This window comes from Panulirus ornatus, chromosome 43 (genome assembly GCF_036320965.1).
Source record: "Panulirus ornatus isolate Po-2019 chromosome 43, ASM3632096v1, whole genome shotgun sequence".
Classification (NCBI taxonomy): Eukaryota; Metazoa; Arthropoda; class Malacostraca; order Decapoda; family Palinuridae; genus Panulirus; species Panulirus ornatus.
The window spans coordinates 10,408,054-10,430,797 of NC_092266.1; the positions used below are offsets into that span (position 1 = coordinate 10,408,054).

A 22,744-nucleotide genomic window follows, 5' to 3' on the forward strand; every position below is an offset into this window, starting at 1 on the left:
ATGGCCTCATTTGCACATAAGAGACCAGATGTCATACATGATATACGGAAACCAGAGACTGTCAACCACAGTCAAGCCCCACAGACCACTCCATGGTTTACCTTGACCGCTTTCTTATGTCCTGGTTCTGCCCTACTATATATATATATATATATATATATATATATATATATATATATATATATATATATATATATATATATATATATATATAACTTACCAGGAATACTCAACAAACTTATACCTCTGTAATTTGAGCACTCACTCTTATCCCCTTTGCCTTTGTACAATGGCACCATGCACGCATTCCGCCAATCCTCAGGCACCTCACCATGAGTCATACATACATTAAATAACCTTACCAACCAGTCATTAATACAGTCACCCCCTTTTTTAATAAATTCCACTGCAATACCATCCAAACCTGCTGCCTTGCCGGCTTTCATCTTCCGCAAAGCTTTTACTACCTCTTCTCTGTTTACCAAATCATTTCCCTAACCCTCTCACTTTGCACACCACCTCGACCAAAACACCCTATATCTGCCACTCTATCATCAAACACATTCAACAAACCTTCAAAATACTCACTCCATCTCCTTCTCACATCACCACTACTTGTTATCACCTCCCCATTTGCGCCCTTCACTGAAGTTCCCATTTGCTCCCTTGTCTTACGCACTCTATTTACCTCCTTCCAAAACATCTTTTTATTCTCCCTAAAATTTTATGATACTCTCTCACCCCAACTCTCATTTGCCCTCTTTTTCACCTCTTGCACCTTTCTCTTGACCTCCTGTCTCTTTCTTTTATACATCTCCCACTCAATTGCATTTCATCCCTGCAAAAATCGTCCAAATGCCTCTCTCTTCTCTTTCACTAATAATCTTACTTCTTCATCCCACCACTCACTACCCTTTCTAATCAACCCACCTGCCACTCTTCTCATGCCACAAGCATGGGAGGGTATTGACTGAGAGGGTGAAGGCATGTACAGAGCATCAGATTGGGGAAGAGCAGTGTGGTTTCAGAAGTGGTAGAGGATGTGTGGATCAGGTGTTTGCTTTGAAGAATGTATGTGAGAAATACTTAGAAAAGCAAATGGATTTGTATGTAGCATTTATGGATCTGGAGAAGGCATATGATAGAGTTGATAGAGATGCTCTGTGGAAGGTATTAAGAATATATGGTGTGGAAGGCAAGTTGTTAGAAACCATGGAAAGCTGTGTAGGTATGTATATTTGCGTGTGTGGACGTATGTATATACATGTGTATGGGGGTGGGTTGGGCCATTTCTTTCGTCTGTTTCCTTGCGCTACCTCGCAAACGCGGGAGACGGCGGCAAAAAAAAAAGAAATATATATATATATATATATATATATATATATATATATATATATATATATATTGGAAAGGATCACAATTTTGCGCGTGATCAAGATATTCCAATGAGTCCACGGGAAAAATGAAACACGATAAGTTCCCAAGTGCACTTTCGAGTAATAATCATATCATCAGGGGAGATACAAGAAAGAAATATAAGTCAGTTGATATACAACGAAGAGACGTACCTATATATATATATATATATATATATATATATATATATATATATATATATATATATATATATATATATATATATATCTATCTATATATATATATATATATATATATATATATATATATATATATATATATATATATATATATATATATATATTATATATATATATATATATATATGTATATATATATTTCAACCCCAGGAACTCCTATCAAGGGCAAGGACAAGATAAAGTCCTTTGAAGTGAAAATTTCTTGGAAGGGACTGTATTTTCATTAACTTGAAGCGCAGTATCGTGGCCCGGCAGCACAATATATATATATATATATATATATATATATATATATATATATATATATATATATATATATATATATATATATATATATATATATATATATAATTGGAGATGGAAAGATGGAGTGAAGATTTTAAGCCACCAGGGCCTGAATATGCAAGAGCGTGAACGGCATGCACGGGATAGGATGAACTAGAACGATGTCGTATACTGGGGTCGACGTGCTGTCAATGGAGTGAACCAAAGCATGTTAAGTATCCGGGGTAAAAAATGGAAAGATCTGTGGGACCTAGTTGTGGACAGGGAGCCGTGGTTTCGGTGTTTTACATATGACAGCTAGAAAATGGATGTGACCAGATGCAGCTTTTCTTTGTCTGTTTTTGACGCTACCGCGCTAACACGGGAACGGCGATCTAGTATAAAATTCTCTCTCTCTCTCTCTCTCTCTCTCTCTCTCTCTGTATATATATATATATATATATATATATATATATATATATATATATATATATATATATCCCTGGGGATAGGGGAGAAAGAATACTTCCCACGTATTCCCTGCGTGTCGTAGAAGGCGACTAAAAGGAAAGGGAGCGGGGGACTGGAAATCTTCCCCTCATTTTTTTTTTTTAATTTTCCAAAGGAAGGAACAGAGAAGGGGGCCGGGTGAGAATGTTTCCTCAGAGGCCCAATCCTCTGTTCTTAACGCTACCTCGCTGAGGCGGGAAATGGCGAATAGTATGAAAGATATTATATATATATATATATATATATATATTTTTTTTTTTTTTTGTCGCTGTCTCCCGCGTTTGCGAGGTAGCGCAAGGAAACAGACGAAAGAAATGGCCCAACCCACCCCCATACACATGTATATACATACGTCCACACACGCAAATATACATACCTACACAGCTTTCCATGGTTTACCCCAGACGCTTCACATGCCTTGATTCAATCCACTGACAGCACGTCAACCCCTGTATACCACATGACACCAATTCACTCTATTCCTTGCCCTCCTTTCACCCTTCTGCATGTTCAGGCCCCGATCACACAATATATATATATATATATATATATATATATATATATATATATATATATATATATATATATATATATATATCGGGGTGGGGGGGGGTTCCATATATCATATATATATATATATAGCATCTACTCATTTATATGCAAATGAAGCTATCATCGCTGAATCCCTGAAGACGTGAATTATCACGAAAGTGTCCGGATCATCGTGTTTCATCTTTCTTGTAGATATTAGCGTACTTGTATGTGTGTGTGTGTGTGTGTGTGTGTGTGTGTGTTATTGGTGTATTTGTTTGTACGTTCGCCAAGACGGCATGAGTACTGCCGACTCACTGGTTTATGATTATACACTCATCAATGTCACTGCAAATGACTCACTAAAACTTACGATATTACAAGTAAAGCCAACAGTGACATTTGCACTAGTACAGGTCATTCATTGGTTACATCCATTCCTTCACTGATCATTCATCACAAGATGTATGAGTAGCTGTGTACGTCCCAAGTGGGAGGTACCGGCTACAAGACATACTGAGGATGTGGGGGGGCGAGCGAGGCAGAGGGAGGCCAGACAACATGGGATGACCTCACACACCTCCCACTGTGTTAAAACAAGGACTCAACCGTTCCCGATTCTCTTTAAGATGAAGACAGGAGAGTAAATCACACGTCTCTCTCTCTCTCTCTCTCTCTCTCTCTCTCTCTCTACCTCCACAAACTCGCCAATCCCTCAGGCAAGGGGATAGCCACGTAGCAGGGAGGGGGCTTATCTCCGCGTGGGCATCTTTATTAAGCAACACACTCTTGCTTACAGCTAGTGTGTGTGTGTGTGTGTGTGTGTGTGTGTGTGTGTGTGTCTTAGTACCGGGGTCAGTGTGTACCAGCAATACCCAGTGGCCACTTGGACAAAAATGCTCCTCTTTCTCCATGTGGGAGGGCTAACCCCGTCCCAACCCCTCCTCTCAACCACACACACACACACACACACACACAGACACACACACGAGTGCGGGTTGTGATGACGTACGTCACCAGCGTCATCCTTGGTGAGGTGGAAGGTAACTACTGGCTGAGCGTCAGCTGCCTCCTCCGAGCCGGGGTCCTCCAGCACAGCACAGGCAGGCAGGCAGGCAGGCAAACAGGCAGACGAACAGGCAGGCAGGCAGTCAGGCAAGCAGGCAGTCAGGCAAGCAGGCAGTCAGGCAAGGAGGCAGGCAGGCAGTCAGGCAGGCAGACGAGAAGGCAGGCAGGCAAGCAGGCAGTCAGGCAAGGAGGCAGACAGGCAGTCAGGTAGGAATTCAAGCAGGCAGACGAGCCGGCAGGCAGGCAGGCAGGTGAGCAGGCAGGCAGAGGTACCAGAGCCTCACATACCACCACTGACCAGACCCAACGACCACGACCATGTTACCATCGTTCGGCACGACGCATGCGACCCTCTGGGTACGATGGGCCTGGCCCCTTTTTTGACCTGAGCCTTTGGTGAGAGAGGCCGGGGACATCACACACCAAAGGGCTGTAACTCCATGCTCGCGGACTACCCAGGTGGAGGAGGCACCTGTTGGGGGCGACGAGAGAGGGAGGGGGTTGACAGGGTCCCATGACCAGCACAGGTGACTCGTCGTAACATCATCAACAACAACCCTCCCCCCACCACTCTCCGCCAACCCCCTCTTCCAGTCCTCCCAGCACCATGGCGATAACCAGTCGTGGCAACGTCTCGAGAGAATGGCAGAGACCACGCTGTCTTCTGTGCTCGGCTCGGGACCACGACCCAGGCTGCTCCGCCTGCTCCTACCAGACACCGTCTGCCAACCCCCAGGCACCAGTGACCAGCTGGCCACGCCATCCACCACCTCCTCCTCCTCCTCCTCCTGCCGGTGGCCGTAACGATGTGATCGAGGCTGGTATCCCCGCCATGTCCCACGGGGGGGGGAAACTGTGTCAGCCCCATGAGTGGTCACTTCCCGCCCGCCCATCCCATCAAAGGCAACTTTCACAGGTTAACATTCATCGCACAGATAAAGGTCTGCCAGCCGCTCTTGCTCACGAACCAGCAGCAGGTGACAACGATATTAGGCGTAACATTATAACTGCTGACCATCACGACATAACGGGGTAGGTACAACTACTTCGTCTCCTGAGTACGATAACCTTAAGAACTCTACCATACACGACTCCCCCACTCTACCGTACTCGACTCCTTATATTTTCAAGTTATATTAACTCGTTAAACTTTACATTTCTAAGTTATATTAACTCGTTAAACTTACAATCTTTGCGTAAGATACTTCATCTCCTGGATTGAATCGAGTGATGAAGCGTGGCCCCTTCGCTACAAATTAATAAACGATAATCAACCAGGCCCTCGTGCACGATGATAGCCCCACGTGCACGATACCTACCCACGACTGCGGCGATGATGCCCCGCTGAAATACAACGATACGTCTTCAGCGTAACCAATCAGCGAGTCCCAGGCAACACCCTCGTGACCAAAGGAGTTCCCCCCGACACGAGAGCGCCTTGTTCTCAACCATATAATGACTCAACTCCAGCAGTAACGCGACCCGTAGTGACGCCCGGAGCGTGAGGACACACACATCCCAGGTGCGACACCCTGGCACTACACGCAAGGGAGAGGCCGATGGTACGACAACCTCCCCAGTACAGCAACAACGACTGATCCTTTACATAAAACAATTTCAACTTGATGTGGCCAAACAAACGCCTGGAGCAGGAAGTCCGCCCCGTTAAGTGTGATAAGTAATCCCTAAAGCGAACCATGTCTAAGCCAGGGACAAGATAATACTTTACTATGATATCTAATCCTTTATAACTTCAATGCGTCTCGGTACAAACGCCTGTCGACTCTGCCAACTCATTCCTCGACGTATTCATTTAAATTCCCTACTTACAACAACTCTGGCTTCACGTGTGGCCGATAACACCAGAAGATGTTTTCTTCAAGCAAGGGAAAATAAAAACCTAACGTCATAATCACATCACCTCAGATGGCTGAGCACGGTCACCCCCCTTGATGCACTAGACTCGGGGCCTCCTGGAGCCATGTGAATTGTCCTCACTTCACCTAGAGCAGTGGCAGAGACCAGGCAGATGTCGACTCTCTGGTCTTCTCCGAGATAGGACATCGCGTCTTAAGGCTGTAATAAAATCTTGCCCGAGGACATTCTAACGCCAAATATTCCCGTGGCGTCTTCCCACGTAGGGTGATCCCTGAACACGCACACACACATTCCAGGTCACCTTTTATTTTGTGTGTGCGCGCGCACGACAGTTCGACCCCTAATTACAGTGACCTGCCGCCCTTGGACCAAACCCACAAGGGTCAGGTCAAAGTTCACGTTATCACACGCAAAGGGGTTGTCATCGCCTTGTACCTGGGGTTCACAACACGTCCCCAAAGTATTATGGACCAGCAGAGGGAAGGAAAGGAGTATTGATATCTGGAATTGTGTTACGATTTACCATCAGCAAGAGACTGCGAGACTGGTCGTGAGGCGACAGTTACGAATGCCATGGGTGCTATTACGACCGCATGCCTGACATCCCAGCGAGCACACAGGCACTTTACCTCCTGAACGCTAAATTCTTCTCCCAACATCATATATTCTACCTAAGGCAGAAGGACCTTTTGCCACCGACGTCTTAAACCGAACGAGAAAATAAGCCATCGTACTGCTCAGTTCTGCCAGAGGTGGTAATTACCAATGGCGCGGGGCGGGCTCTTACACCATGAGTCGGCTGAGTAACATGCCATGCACGCACGTCTGATCAACCTGGACTGAGAACAGATACTATCATCGCGTGTGTTAATCAAGATGTCATCATGCTGTGAACGGCAGCATGGGATGAACGGCAGCATGGGGTGAACGGCAGCATGGGATGAACGGCAGCATGGGGTTGGGGGAAGAAAGAACGGAGAGGGAGGAGGGATGAGAACACACACACTCCCTCTCTCTTACGCTCTCCTCACACTCTTCATAACAATTAAGCTGTAGTTTTCGTCGTTAGCGACGGTAGTTAACGCTGGCTAATTGTTTAGGCCAGCTGGCTGGCTGGCGGGCTGGCTGGTTCTCAGGGCCGGTGAGTGACCCTCGGGCGTCTCCAGCGTGGTGGTCGCTCTGCGCGTCACACAGGACAAGCCATCATGGGAGGAGAGAGTGGCTGCTGCAAAGGCACGTGTGGCGAGGCGGGTGTGTAGACCAGGAGGTGTAACAGGTGTACATAAGGGGGGAGAGAGAGAGAGAGAGAGAGAGAGAGAGAGAGACCATGGGCTTTAGAGAAGAAGGATCTGAGAGGGTGACGGCAACGCAGTCGGATTCAAGACTCAACGCACTTGCCTCTCTGTAAGACCGCGCGACTCGTGTGGGTATACTGGCGTTGGTCATGGATGGACATGCCGGGCGTCAGAGTGCTGTGGGCAGGTCATGGGTGGGATGTGGGGGGCGGCAGGGGCGCTGTGGGTGGAGCGTGGGGGGCGGCAGAGGGTGTTGTTGATATGCATGTTCGTATGATTGGCACCGGGCTTATGAGGGCCATGCACGGAGCAGCAGGACGAAAACCATCCCAATTCTTTTATGAGCATTGTAAATGAGACAGATAGGACTGTAAATGAGCGAGGACTGTAAATGAGACAGATAGGACTGTAAATGAGACGGATAGGACTGTAAATGAGCGAGGACTGTAAATGAGACAGATAGGACTGTAAATGAGCGAGGACTGTAAATGAGACGGATAGGACTGTAAATGAGCGAGGACTGTAAATGGAAGAAACATGCAGATGAATGCGAGCAGCCCATGAGTAGGGAAGGTCAGTGAGTTATCCTCTTGCCCTGATGGGTCATGGATGGGCAGGACTGGAGCCAGAGGCTGGTGGGGGCTGGTCAGCAAGCAATACATCATCTCCCACGGTAAGAGGTCGTTGGTGGACAGGGGGGAAAGACAAGTGGTATTATCGACACCGAGGAAAAAGATCGGGAGATACTATTACAACAGGTGTGTGGGAGAGGTAATGAGCTGAAGTGAGTGTCAGTGTGAGGAGAAGTGGACACAAAAAATATACATACATATGGCCAGGAAGGCGAACACTTAAGGAGGAATCGAGGCGTCAGTACACAAGACAAAAATGGATGTGATGATAAAAGGGAGAGCACAAGGGCGACAACATGGGAGGTAAACAGCGGAATACCGTCGCGAAATTAAGACGCAGAAGATGAGGTAGGCTGGGAAATAACTGGGTCATAAAATAACGAACAATATGCGAAAGAAGAGGTGAGAGAGAGAGAGAGAGAGAGAGAGAGAGAGAGAGAGAGAGAGAGAGAGAGAGAGAGAGAGAGGTGTAGGATGCAAATGTAAACGAAGGCTTGGGCAACAAGTGGTGCGGCCGGGAATGGTGGCCACCTGAGTGGCCACACGTCCCCGGACTGGTTCCTGGTGTCCGTCCTTCCCACAGCCTGCCGCCCCACCTGGCTTGTACACCGTCAGATCACAACAACGTTCTCTCGCTTATGGTCACAGCCTGGTACCACGTCGCCTCCTGACGGGTACATGACTTTTTTTTTTCTTTTTTCTACTCGTTCTCAAACGTGCTACGGTTCACCAGAGAAGACAGTTCCACCTCCTCCGACTGCTGGGGGACTGGTGGCAGACTGGATACCGCCTCCTTCCAGTTCTAGTGAGCTGGTGGCTGACTGGAAACCGCCTCCTCCTGTCGGTGAACTGGTGGCCGACTGGAAACCAAACTGGTTCTTGTTCTCAACGGTCTGACGACCTCCTTGCATCCCGGCTGGCTCTGCTGAGCCACGACCAGACGAAAAACGTTCAAGATCTGCTGCTATATGCGGCTGGTCCGCTGCTGGTGGCGGGAGTCGTGCCACCAAGCACCTCCCGCAACTGGGTGAAAGGCCAGCCAGTAGCAGCCGGAGAGGAAGAAGAAGAAGAAAAAAAAGGGGCAACATGACTCTTAATGTGAGTAAAAGTAAGGTGGTGGTTGTCTGAGAGAGAGAGAGAGAGAGAGAGAGAGAGAGAGAGAGAGAGAGAGAGAGAGAGAGAGAGAGGATCAGAGGTTAAATGTGGTTGTTCAACGACAGAATGAAGACTGAAGTTCAAAGTTTCTCTCGTCTAAACAATGGGATGAAGACAGCTAAAAGATTCTAACGTCTAAGTGAAGGGACGAAGACAAGCCAAACTCACCGCCACACAACACAGGATGAAACTCAAACAAAGCAGAAGGCGAATACGTGGCGAACTTTACGAAGACGACGACAGAGGAACACCATTTTGTGAACGGGTGGTCATCCTTTATTAAGCTGGAGAGGACGGAGGGTGGGGGACTCTGCTCTCCCGCGATTCTGAGAGAAAAACTCACAGATTACTAACACTAACAGCGTAGTGTACCACAGAGCCGGAGGCTTACGGTGGAAGAGAGAGAGAGAGAGAGAGAGAGAGAGAGAGAGAGAGAGAGAGAGAGAGAGAGAGAGAGAGAGAGGAGGCCACCAAGTTGAAGCGCAGGTGTCCACAGGCGACACGAGGGGATAAGCGAAGCATAGAAAACGAGGTGGACGGAGTTCTACTCCGCGATTTTGATGAGTTCCATCGCGTTGCAACAGGAGGAGGAGGAGGAGGAGGCCGGTACGCTCCCCGTAGTTACGATGGTCTGGCCTAGCCTTCCACTTGATGCCTGCGAGCCAGGTCAAAGGCTGTGTCACTGCACGGGGACGAGGGGATCGTGCGGGAGTGTCGTACCTCCGTGCATGAGAGTCGTAACGTCGCGCTCAAAAGGTCGTAACCACTGGGCTTCGAAGGGTCGTCCCGTCACAATCAAAGTCGTCTTGTCGTGTCAGCGCTGTCTCCTCCGTGGCCCCTTCCGCCACCCCATGACAGTGGCTGAAGATGGTGGTGTGTGTCGGGGTCAGGTCGTGGTGCCCAGTGTGACCAGTACTGTACGTGTTATTCCTGGAACTGTACAGGGCACCGTCATGTACGACGCTCACAGTCCGCCCACCTCCTCCCTTGTAACTGGGAAAACAACAGAACTAACCCGCGAGAGAGAGAGAGAGAGAGAGAGAGAGAGAGATTTGCCATTTCGACAGAAGCTCAGTCAAAATATCCGTCGGTCTAGCACCACCACTCTCCAGGTGCAGCAAGGGCCAGCTAACTTAACTACGCACATCTCCACCATGTTAGTCGTCAAGCCACACACACACACACACACACACACACACACACACACAGAAAAAAAAATGAATGCCTTCATGCATACATTTATTTACTGGGTTATCATGCAAAGATCCGGCAACATTCACTTTCACTGGTACCCCTGAAGACTCCCCGCCATTGCCTAACGGCCAATGAGATATCGCCATTACTTTCAAGCCCGGCTGTCATTGGCCAGCCCGGGCGTCGGGCGACGGGCGACACACGGGAGGGGACCACAGGAGTGAGGGATGCATGGTTATAACATACAGTTGCCAAAGATCCTCTGCTTTTGATTTTATCGTTTGTCAAATGGAAGAGTGGCAGGCAGGCACCTTGTGGTAATCTGTGAGGCTCACTTTAATATTTTCTGCCCCGCCATTATCCGCTCCTGTCAACCATAACAAAGTCTTGAAGGATGTTCTTAACGCGGGGGCGCACTTTACACACACACACACACACACACACACAAACACACAATCACCTACACTCATGTCTCTCGCTGCTCCTCCTCCTCAACAGTCTTTGAAAAAGATTAAATGTTTAAGAGAGAGAGAGAGAGAGAGAGAGAGAGAGAGAGGCATATTTATCTGCTGTTGGACATTAACCTCCATTGTACGAAAATGGGAAAGAATGTTAATTGAATGAACAGGAGGAGAACTTGTTGCAGATGGATGGATTTACACACGAAAACAAGACACTTGTGATAACATACAGGCCCGGCCGGACGGCACCTGATGTGCACATCGTCCAAATCATCTTTTTTAAAAAATTTGTCACCAATGCAAATTGACCAGCCCGACGTGACGTGCATAATACTGAGGCACACCACCAACCATCCATCAGACCAACCACCGTAATAATAAGTCCATATTTTGTATGACCTCCCCACCAAAAAAAAAAATAAGATAATAATAGAAAATGGCATTGTTTCATCGCATCAGTTTCATCATCTCGTATGTAATTTGTAGATATCTTCCACCGTATGACAAGAGCCGGCCGGACCCCTGCATCTGGCGTGCACACAGTATAAACCGTGATTTCGCAGTCCTCGAATCTCTACACGCACTAAACGCCCACTTTAGATAAGCTATACAGTTAACTGTGAATCTAACGCTATAAGCTGCACAGTTAACTGTGAATCTAACGCTATAAGCTGTACAGTTAACTGTGAATCTAACGCTATAAGCTGCACAGTTAACTGTGAATCTAACGCTATAAGCTGCACAGTTAACTGTGAATCTAAAGCTATAAGCTGCACAGTTAACTGTGAATCTAACGCTATAAGCTGTACAGTTAACAGTGAATCTAACGCTATAAGCTGCACAGTTAACTGTGAATCTAAAGCTATAAGCTGCACAGTTAACTGTGAATCTAAAGCTATAAGCTGCACAGTTAACTGTGAACCTAACGCTACAAGCTGCACAGTTAACTGTGAATCTAAGCTATAAGCTGCACAGTTAACTGTGAATCTAACACTATAAGCTGCACAGTTAACTGTGAATCTAACGCTATAAGCTGCACAGTTAATGAATCTAACGCTATACGCTGCACAATTAACTGTGAATCTAACGCTATAAGCTGCACAGTTAACTGTGAATCTAACGCTATAAGCCGCACAGTTAACTGTAAATCTAACGGTATAAGCTGCACAGTTAACTGTGAATCTAACGCTATAAGCTGCACAGTTAACTGTAAATCTAACGCTATAAGCTGCACAGTTAACTGTAAATCTAACGCTATAAGCTGCACAGTTAACTGTGAATCTAACGCTATAAGCTGCACAGTTAACTGTGAATCTAACGCTATAAGCTGCACAGTTAACTGGGAATCTAACGCTACAAGCTAGACGATTAACTGTGAACCTAATGCTAAAAGCTGCACAGTTAACTGTGAATCTAACGCTACAGCTGCACAGTTAACTGTGAATCTAACGCTATAAGCTATACAGTTAACTGTGAATCTAAAGCTATAAGCTGCACAGTTAACTGTGAATCTAAAGCTATAAGCTGCACAGTTAACTGTGAATCTAACGCTATAAGCTGCACAGTTAACTGTGAATCTAACGCTATAAGCTGCACAGTTAACTGTGAATCTAACGCTATAAGCTGCACAGTTAACTGTGAATCTAACGCTATAAGCTGCACAGTTAACTGTGAATCTAACGCTATAAGCTGCACAGTTAACTGTGAATCTAACACTATAAGCTGCACAGCTAACTGTGAACCTAACACTATAAGTTGCACAGTTAACTGTGAATCTAAAGCTATAAGCTGCAGAGTTAACTGTGAATCTAAAGCTATAAGCTGCACAGTTAACTGTGAATCTAAAGCTATAAGCTGCACAGTTAACTGTGAATCTAACGCTATAAGCTGCACAGTTAACTGTGAATCTAACGCTATAAGCTGCACAGTTAACTGTGAATCTAACGCTATAAGCTGCACAGTTAATTGTGAATCTAACGCTACAAGCTAGACAACTAACTGTGAATCTAACGCTATAAGCTGTACAGTTAACAGTGAATCTAACGCTACAAGCTAGACAATTAACTGTGAACCTAATGCTATAAGCTGCACAGTTAACTGTGAATCTAACGCTATAAGCTATACAGTTAACTGTGAATCTAACGCTATAAGCTGCACAGTTAACTGTGAATCTAACGCTATAAGCTATACAGTTAACTGTGAATCTAACACTATAAGCTGCACAGTTAACTGTGAATCTAACGCTATAAGCTGCACAGTTAACTGTGAATCTAACGCTATAAGCTGTACAGTTAACTGTGAATCTAACGCTATAAGCTGCACAGTTAACTGTGAATCTAACGCTATAAGCTGCACAGTTAACTGTGAATCTAACGCTATAAGCTGCACAGTTAACTGTGAATCTAACGCTATAAGCTATACAGTTAACTGTGAATCTAACACTATAAGCTGCACAGTTAACTGTGAATCTAACGCTATGACATCACGGTCAACAACCATCAGCACCAACCGTGTCCTTCATCAGGAAGGAATTAAGACAACGCACCTTCAGCAGGACGGTCTCTCTCTCTCTCTCTCTCTCTCTCTCTCTCTCTCTGGAGGTACGAAGACACCACCTCCCCCCTTCCCCCATCCGAAGACTTGACCAGATACGATCCTTGGGCAAGATGACGTGTGACCTGATCCTTAAGAGACAGGCCAAAGTTCAGGTTATCATACTTCAACGGCCGTGCCGTCATGCCCAAAGGATATGCACAAACTACCACGTAAAGAGAGAGAGAGAGAGAGAGAGAGAGAGAGAGAGAGAGAGAGAGAGAGAGAGAGAGAGAGAGAGAGAGAGCTTTGACAGGCCTCCTGCAGCAGGGATAGGATGGACACTCCTCCCGAGTGAAAGATTTTCGACGACACTTGGTATTGTCTTTCGTCACCCGCGGTGTTACCTTGCCCTGCGCCGCAATGCTGATTCACTTTCCTTTTTCTCCACGTATTACTTTGGTTTTTGCTCCCGAGAGCTGGCTGCTCGTGTGTGTGTGTCCCCCACCTGGAAGCTAGAACGAGTAATACTCGGCAAGCTGCTGCGTCATATGACTGCCGTGTGGTCGTCTGCAACTCAAGGGTGGGCCGTTTTGATAACTGTTTCTTTACCTACACCTCGAAGCTTTGGAACTTCTACTCTCCCACGACTTTCTTAATAAATATGACGAGACATGTTCTAAAAGACAGGTTTTTGACTCCCTCCAATATTCGTAATTAATTTTCCTTCTCTTCTTTTTCCCCTTCATTAACCTTTCAATATTTCAAAAAATTGAGGTCCGATCTTTATGAGGACTTCTGGCCGTGACAGCAGCCTTCAACGTAAACAGAAAGTAAAAATGAAATAAAATGAAATAGAAAAAGGAGTCCGGCAACTCTCTCTCTCTCTCTCTCTCTCTCTCTCTCTCTCTCTCTCTCTCTCTCTATATATATATATATATATATATATATATATATATATATATATATATATATATATATATATATATATATATATACATATCATATAATGCCCTCCAACAAGAGGGATTCGAACAAGGACCTTTCACAAAAAGTCCTGCTTCGAATCCTTGCTCTTGGAGGGCATTATGTGTTCTGTGAACAAAGTGCGTTCATACGTACTACATTCGTGATTATAATGTATATATATATATATATATATATATATATATATATATATATATATATATATATATATCTTTCATACTATTCGCCATTTCCCGCGTTAGCGAGGTAGCGTTAAGAACAGAGGACTGGACCTTTGAGGGAATATCCTCACCTGGCCCCCTTCTCTGTTCCTTATTTTGGAAAATTCAAAAAAAAAAAAAAGATAAAAAAACGAGAGGGGAGGATTTCCAGCCCCCCTCCCCCTTCCCTTTTAGTCGCCTCCTACGACACGCAGGGAATACGTGGGAAGTATTCTTTCTCCCCTATCCCCAGCACACCCTCCACAATGACTCAAGTCTCGACCACCTCATACAAGTAACTCCAAACGTAACACTCACACGTTACAGTATGGTCCCAGATTAACATCACAGACAGGCTCTCTCACGAGTCTACACTTTATGTAACCTCATACGACGCCATGCAGCCTCATCCGACGCCATACACTCATGCGACACCACGCCTCCTCATACGACACCTTCAGCTTCATTCGACAGCGAACTTCCTCATACGACACCATACAGCCTCATAGTACACCATGCTTCCTCATACGACGCCGTGCAGCCACACGCCCACCAAGCTCTCGTCGAAGCGGTGCGAGACATCCCTACTACAGTACCTCAACACGACCTGTAACGACTCCATGCATGACTCAACACACACACACACACACACGACCTCCACACTTCCTGACAGATCCCCAAACAACCTTGAACCCATACCACCTCCACACACCCACCACATACTGCACCACCTCCACACACCATCATCCACCCTCCTCTCACCGCCATACAACCTCGACACAATACCACACATTCTTCTCTCACCACAAACCTCACCTCAACACGTTTCAACAACCTCCTTACCACCCCCACACACCATCCATACACTGTACACCCTCCACATATCATCACAAACCCTTCACATATCACTGCACCTCCATACACCATCATACTCCTCCATGCACCATTTCGCCACATACCATCATCCACCCACCACACACCATCATCCACCCACCACACACCATCGTACACCCACCACACACCATCGTACACCCACCACACACCATCATACACCCACCACACACCATCGTACACCCACCACACACCATCATACACCCACCACACACCATCGTACACCCACCACACACCATCGTGCACCCACCACACACCATCGTACACCCACCACACACCATCATACACCCACCACACACCATCATACACCCACCACACACCATCATACACCCACCACACACCATCATCCACCCACCACACACCATCATCCACCACCACACACCATCATACACCCACCCACACACCATCATCCACCCACCACACACCATCATACACCCACCACACACCAGTCATACACCCACCACACACATCATCCACCCACCACACACCATCATACACCCACCACACACCATCATCCACCCACCACACACCATCATCCACCCACCACACACCATCAACCACCCACCACACACCATCATCCACGCCACCACACACCATCATCCACCCACCACACACCATCATACACCCACCACACACCATCATACACCCACCACACACCATCATACACCCACCACACACCATCATACACCCACCACACACCATCATCCACCCACCACAAACCATCATACACCCACCACAAACCATCATACACCCACCACACACCATCATACACCCACCACACACCATCATACACCCACCACACACCATCATACACCCACCACACACCATCATCCACCCACCACACACCATCATCCACCCACCACACACCATCATCCACCCACCACACACCATCATCCACCCACCACACACCATCATACACCCACCACACACCATCATACACCCACCACACACCATCATACACCCACCACACAGCTTGACACAAGCCCCAGAAGGCCTGCGTCGCTGCCTAACAAGACTCCAACAAAGCCTCACATGATTCCCCAACAGCTTATCGCTGCACCGACCCGTTCCAACTCCGACCCAGCCTTCCACGACGCACACCTAACCTTGCTTGACCTCCACACCACCATACACGACGCCGGCGTGCCCGTATACGACCCCTTAACACAGCCTTCCTGATGTGTACGTCTGTTCGGCACGATGATGCTGCCCTCCAGCCCCCCGCCGTGTCGCTAACTTACCTGCAACTGATGATCCTTTGTTGAAAGCTTGGCCATACATGGCCATGTTACAGCCTGGCCCCGTCCACACGTAACTGCCAGTTCCTCCAGTCTCACAAGATGTCCTCCCCCGTCGTAAACACTTGTCACACAAACCGTGAACTGGTCAGCGACTGAACGCACCGCCTGTCACGCGATGTCTTCAAGATTACGTTACACTGTGCATCGTAGAGCGAACGTAAGAGTGTGTAACACCACTGCAGACTTTGAGAATCCTTAATGTAGACTAGACACACAGTAGGTCTACAGAGAGAACCCTCCTTCTTAGACTACAGAGCCTGGCACACAATTCACTTTGAGGCGGAGTCGAACTCATGGCTCCCCACCAGCATCATCACTCTTGCCCATCCTTCCGCGGCCTGGGACGCTCACTCCTACGCCGACTGGAACTGTAGCCAGGGGGTTCCTGAGTATCGCAAGGAGGAGGAGGAGGAGGAGGTGGAGGAGGGGCATATATCCGCTACACGATAACGAACGTGTTGGTTAATATCATCAATGAGGACCAGACATGACTGCCGCACCGTCAGCTCTAATGTGTTGGGACGACGAAGGCACGCGCCTCGTCTCTCTCTCTCTCTCCCGCTCCCTCCACTCACACACACACACACACACACACACTCCGATCTTTAAAACTGCTTCAGGAATGATACACTCGACGCCTCGTACATTCCCGCCATTCCGACAGGACCACACACCAGCGGTGTCGCAATGAAACTGCCCCTAGCGATTCCTGGGAATTCCAGGCCGCTCCAGTGGGAATCACGAGTACCTCCGCTTACGTAATCGGCTCTGGAGGCGCCCCTACGACGCGGAGAAGCCACAGAATGCATTACAAAAGCGTTGGAAACGTGCCCATCTTGCACGCTCGGCACGACTCTCGGATTAAAATGAAGACAGGCATATACCGCAGCGTCCGTCCATAACTCACGTGTCACTCTTGCACGGAAGTCTGATAAATGCAACACCGCCTAATACAAGGAAGGGGAAAATACCGAGACAATGGCCTCTATGTCACGGACGAATAGAGGCGACAGTTGTCTCGGTTTTGAACAAGGGGCCGAGCCTTGGCCAGGGAGGCTGATACCTTACAAGTGTTCCACTGTCAACTAAGCACACGAGTCAACAAACATCTTTCTTAAATTCTTTGATATCGGGAGACCACAGGACGTAAGGCCACTCCCAGCCATCGATCCCCGAGGCACCACGGACGGACTCCAGCCTTACGCACAACAAATGTATCACCCCAAATATAATTCCATAATGTAACTCTCCGGCCATATGGAACTTCAGTGGTACGAGAACCTACGTTCGTCCACCTGTTATCTTTTTCTTCTTCTTCTTCCTCCGCCGGATGATGTGCGCCCCGTGCAGCAGCAAGAGCAGTGCCTGGCGTTGTTGTGCTTTACGAGGAGAACGATGCCGTCCCTCTGGTGTTGAAGACCCTCTTCAGGGAAATACGAGGGGAAATTCTCTCAGCGCGGGAGCTGAGGACTGAGGGAGCTCGGACGGTTTTTTTTTTTTTTACACACCGGGATCTGCCACATCAAAGGCTTCCATAGGTGGTGCCTCCACCAGCCTCCTCCGCTGGTGGTGCCTCCACCACATGCCCGGTCCGCGGGTAACTATATAGCTTGACCGGCCCACTGGTGCCTCCACCATCAACATTCTCAAATAACAGATAAGCAAATAAAGATATCATCATTGAACGTAACTGTTCAGAAAGGGCAATATAATGATCAGCACAGTTTATTATCCTTTCCGGATCATCAGATACAATTCTTCCTGCCTCAAGGTAACCGGACGATGATGTTGAATGTGAGTGTGTCTTCCCCATTTATCCCTTCCCGACAAAACTTCCAGGGTTCCTCCCATGCTACATGCGTTCGTTCTCCAGCCATTTCTTCCCGGCTGTCGTGCCGTGGGGAAGTAATGGCTCGGGGGGAAGGACCTTCTACTTTACCATTACGTCTTTACACAGATTAGGAAGTTACGATTCTCTACGACAACTCCTCCAGCAGATGACGCCGTCATAGACCATCGGTTGTGTTATTATGTCTTTCCCACGTACTACCTCGCTTGGCCCCAGCGGTTCCTCCCTCAACCTGTCTGGTCCAGTGGTCTTTCCCACAACCTCCCTGGTTCATTGGCTTCGCCCAGCCTCGGCCTGGTCCAGTGGTGGCCTCCTCGCCTTCCATCACCGAGTGCTGCGGTCGCGCCCACCAACCTGTCCAGTGCAGCAATGCCTCCAACTCCAGCCGGACTCTCCACTTGTGCACACACACACACACACACACACACACACACACACCTGGCATGGCCTGGGGTGTGTCTATGTGCATACATACATAGGAGTAAAGAGAGTACATATATACAGCGGGGCAAAACGTGTGTCAAACCCTCTCCCCGTAACACATAAATGGTCATCACGTACAGTCATATAAATAAGGATACAACATGCATCATGAAGGAACACAAGTAACATTTGATGATGGGTCAGGATGGCACGAGGAACTGTGCATGAGCCCATCGCTGTCGCTAATCAGCTCCACGCCCAAACACCGCCCACCCAGGACCCTAGCGAGAACAGGGCACTTGTGTGTTTGTGTGTGTGTGTGTGTGTGTGTGTGCTTATCAGTAAGTGTGTGTGCGCGCGCACGTCAGTGGGATAGCCTATTTGTGCACAAGGGAAGAGGGAGTCTTTTTTTTTTTTTTTTACGATCGCGAGGCCCCCACGTGTGATAACCTAATCCCTTTAACAGTGGGAGGGAGCCTACCACTGGTGGCGCCCTCGACCACCTCTTCATCACTCCCATCCACCTCCCTCCCGCGCTCTCCCATCCCCACTCACGTTGGCTCCTCTCGCTGCACGTACCCACAACACTCCTGACGAAATGCTTCCTCCTCACGTACGTCCTTCCTGACATTCTTCTTCCCTCGCCTCGCTACATGACGATTTCCCCTCCCTCACCTTGTTTGGGGGGGGGGGGGGGTCGCGCGACGCAGCTCAGAGAGAGAGAGAGAGAGAGAGAGAGAGAGAGAGAGAGAGAGAGAGAGAGAGAGAGAGAGAGAGAGAGAGAGAGAGAGAGAGAGAGAGAGAGAGAGAGAGAGAGAGAGAACTGCTGCGTTAAGCATCAACATCGGTGGCCCCCCCAGAGAGAATTCAGAGGTTGTCATCGCCTGTCTATTCCTCTTCCGGTTGAGGACAGATCACACAAGGACTTTTCCCTCCCATCTATGTCGACATTCATGGTCAAGGTGTCAGTTCCCATGCTCGTCGCAATCGTGTGGAGGCCACAGGTGATTCTTCAGCAGAATCCACCTTGAGCCCAGGCTGTCGTATATATATATATATATATATATATATATATATATATATATATATATATATATATATATATATATATATATACGACGCTTCTTCAATGGCCTTTGACTGACTCTCGTGTCATCCGTCTCCCGCAGTATGGCTCAGGAAATCTTGCCCATTTCCTCCCATTTTCGTCTGTGGGACCCCTTCACTGGGACAGACATTTCTACAGTCGTGGGACCCCCTTCACTGGGACAGACATTTCTACAGTCGTGGGACTCCCATCCCTTTAATCTTTTTTTTTCACCTGTGATGAAATTCTACCGTTTAGGCAAGGCTTGTGAGCATCGCTTACGGTAACAACACTCAAAGAGTTATCAAAAACAGTGTGACGTGGGAGTCCCATATCAAGAGTGTTACATGATCACTATTCGTGTATTAAGGGAAGACAAGTGTTGATATAAACACCCGTGTTTTGTCCCAGTCTCTTAACATTGCAAATACGTACCATGTCTTTGTCCCTATATGCGTTTTTGCTGATCAATACCAAGCACAAGGCTGAATTCAAGCATGACATGATCGCTCTCCCTCAATCGTTTATCATGTATATATAGTATTCTCAACACCCTCGTTGAGGCTAAGGTTATGGTAATGATGGGGTAACTCTCCCTCGTGTCCCAGTGTGCTTAGCAACGTGCTGGTAACTTCCCTGTACAGACCTTTGACGAACCTGTGTTTCCAATGTTTTCGTTCTTGATGATTGCCCACTCAACCCACCCAGCCTGCCTGTCTATGAATGCAACCGCCCATCAGGAGGGCAGACGCTGCTCTGTGTGTACCATCCTGAATGTCCCTCTACACCTACCATCCTGGGTTCCTCAAAGTTCTCGAAAACGATTGTATGTGATCCATTCTTGATATTACGATCTGTCTGAATGTGTGTATGTATGTGTATGTGTGTGTGTGTGTGTGTGTGTGTGTGTGTGTGTGTGTGTGTGTGTGTGTGTGTGTGTTAAAGAGGCAGTAAAACGTGTAACAAAAACAGCGATGGTGTCTTCAAGCATAGAGCCAGACATCAGGCATAAGAGTGACCAGAAACAAGGGGGAGAGGAAGGGGAGTCCGCCGGACCAGGAAGTGTACAACGAGGCATGGCTGACCAGGAAGTGTACAACGAAGGTATGGCTGACCAGGAAGTGTACAACGAGGCATGGCTGACCAGGAAGTGTACAACGAGGCATGGCTGACCAGGAAGTGTACAACGAGGCATGGCTGACCAGGAAGTGTACAACGAAGGTATGGCTGACCAGGAAGTGTACAACGAAGGTATGGCTGACCAGGAAGTGTACAACGAGGCATGGCTGACCAGGAAGTGTACAACGAGGCATGGCTGACCAGGAAGTGTACAACGAAGGTATGGCTGACCAGGAAGTGTACAACGAGGCATGGCTGACCAGGAAGTGTACAACGAGGCATGGCTGACCAGGAAGTGTACAAAGAGGCATGGCTGACCAGGAAGTGTACAACGAAGGTATGGCTGACCAGGAAGTGTACAACGAAGGTATGGCTGACCAGGAAGTGTACAACGAGGCATGGCTGACCAGGAAGTGTACAACGAGGTATGGCTGACCAGGAAGTGTACAACGAAGGTATGGCTGACCAGGAAGTGTACAACGAAGGTATGGCTGACCAGGAAGTGTACAACGAAGCATGGCAGACCAGGAAGTGTACAACGAGGTATGGCTGACCAGGAAGTGTACAACGAAGGTATGGCTGACCAGGAAGTGTACAACGAAGGTATGGCTGACCAGGAAGTGTACAACGAGCCATGGCTGACCAGGAAGTGTACAACGAAGCATGGCAGACCAGGAAGTGTACAACGAGGTATGGCTGACCAGGAAGTGTACAACGAGGCATGGCTGACCAGGAAGTGTACAACGAGGCATGGCTGACCAGGAAGTGTACAACGAAGCATGGCAGACCAGGAAGTGTACAACGAAGGTATGGCTGACCAGGAAGTGTACAATGAAGGTATGGCTGACCAGGAAGTGTACAGCGAAGGCATGGCTGACCAGGAAGTGTACAACGAGACATGGCTGATCAAACAGTCAGCATCTTATCTACGGATCGATCTAAGAGTAACAAGTGCTAAGACTGGTTCATGAATGCATCAGGACACTGGTGGAGTGTGTGGAGGCCACGTCGCCCGCCACCTCCGCGCCAGATCCCCAGACACGGGTCCATCATCACCCCAGAGGACAGTAGATAGTCACAACGTAAACAAAAAACGAAACTTTGAAAAAAAAAAATTCAAGTACTTACGAAATCACACACACACACACACACACACACACACCAGGGCCACAGGTAACACTGAGCCACAAGTTCACAGTGGAATTTCTTGTCCAGCTCAGGTGGTAGTGTACACTGCACAAAATACTGTCTCTTCATTCGAAAGGCGACTCGTGTAGGTGTGACAACCTCTCTGGTAATTACTGGCGGACATCTTGACGCGCTCACAGCGATACGTGATACAATGTGTACTATATGTGTGTGTGTGTGTGTGTGTGTGTGTGTGTGTGTGTGTGTGTGTGTGATACACGACACAGCACATGGTCATCACCACCATAATCTCTCATGTTATCCACTAACTACACTGGTTACTTACACACACACAAAAAAAAACCAAGAAAAAAACAGGTTCTTGGACATTAACTGTCCTTCCCCAGCAAGATCTGCATGCTAGCACAGCAGTTATGATTATCATCACTTTTTTATCAATATATCTTTTTTAATGAAGAAACGAACTTTTCTTTTCTTTTTTTTTTCTATTATGAAATACTAAAAAGCGAGCGACGTACTCGTACAATCCACACACCAGACATGACGAGGTTGTGTTAAGTATACACTCTCCTCCTCGGCCCCTCCATGTACGGCGGAGGGAG

General features: G+C 47.6%; 1 protein-coding gene across 4 annotated transcripts in view; it reads right to left on the reverse strand.

Annotated features, from left to right (window-relative positions):
* Positions 1–22,744, reverse strand: part of LOC139762306 (probable nuclear hormone receptor HR3) — a 608,088-nt gene that overhangs the window by 179,671 nt on the left and 405,673 nt on the right. The window contains exon 1 of one of the 4 annotated variants that reach the window (XM_071686921.1): positions 16,456–17,186. The exons of the other annotated variants lie outside the window; for them this stretch is intronic. Within the exon in view, the coding sequence (XP_071543022.1) occupies positions 16,456–16,501 (46 nt within the window). The 5' untranslated portion in view covers positions 16,502–17,186. Of the gene's footprint in view, positions 1–16,455; positions 17,187–22,744 lie in introns of those variants that run through there. 4 annotated transcript variants of the gene reach the window in all.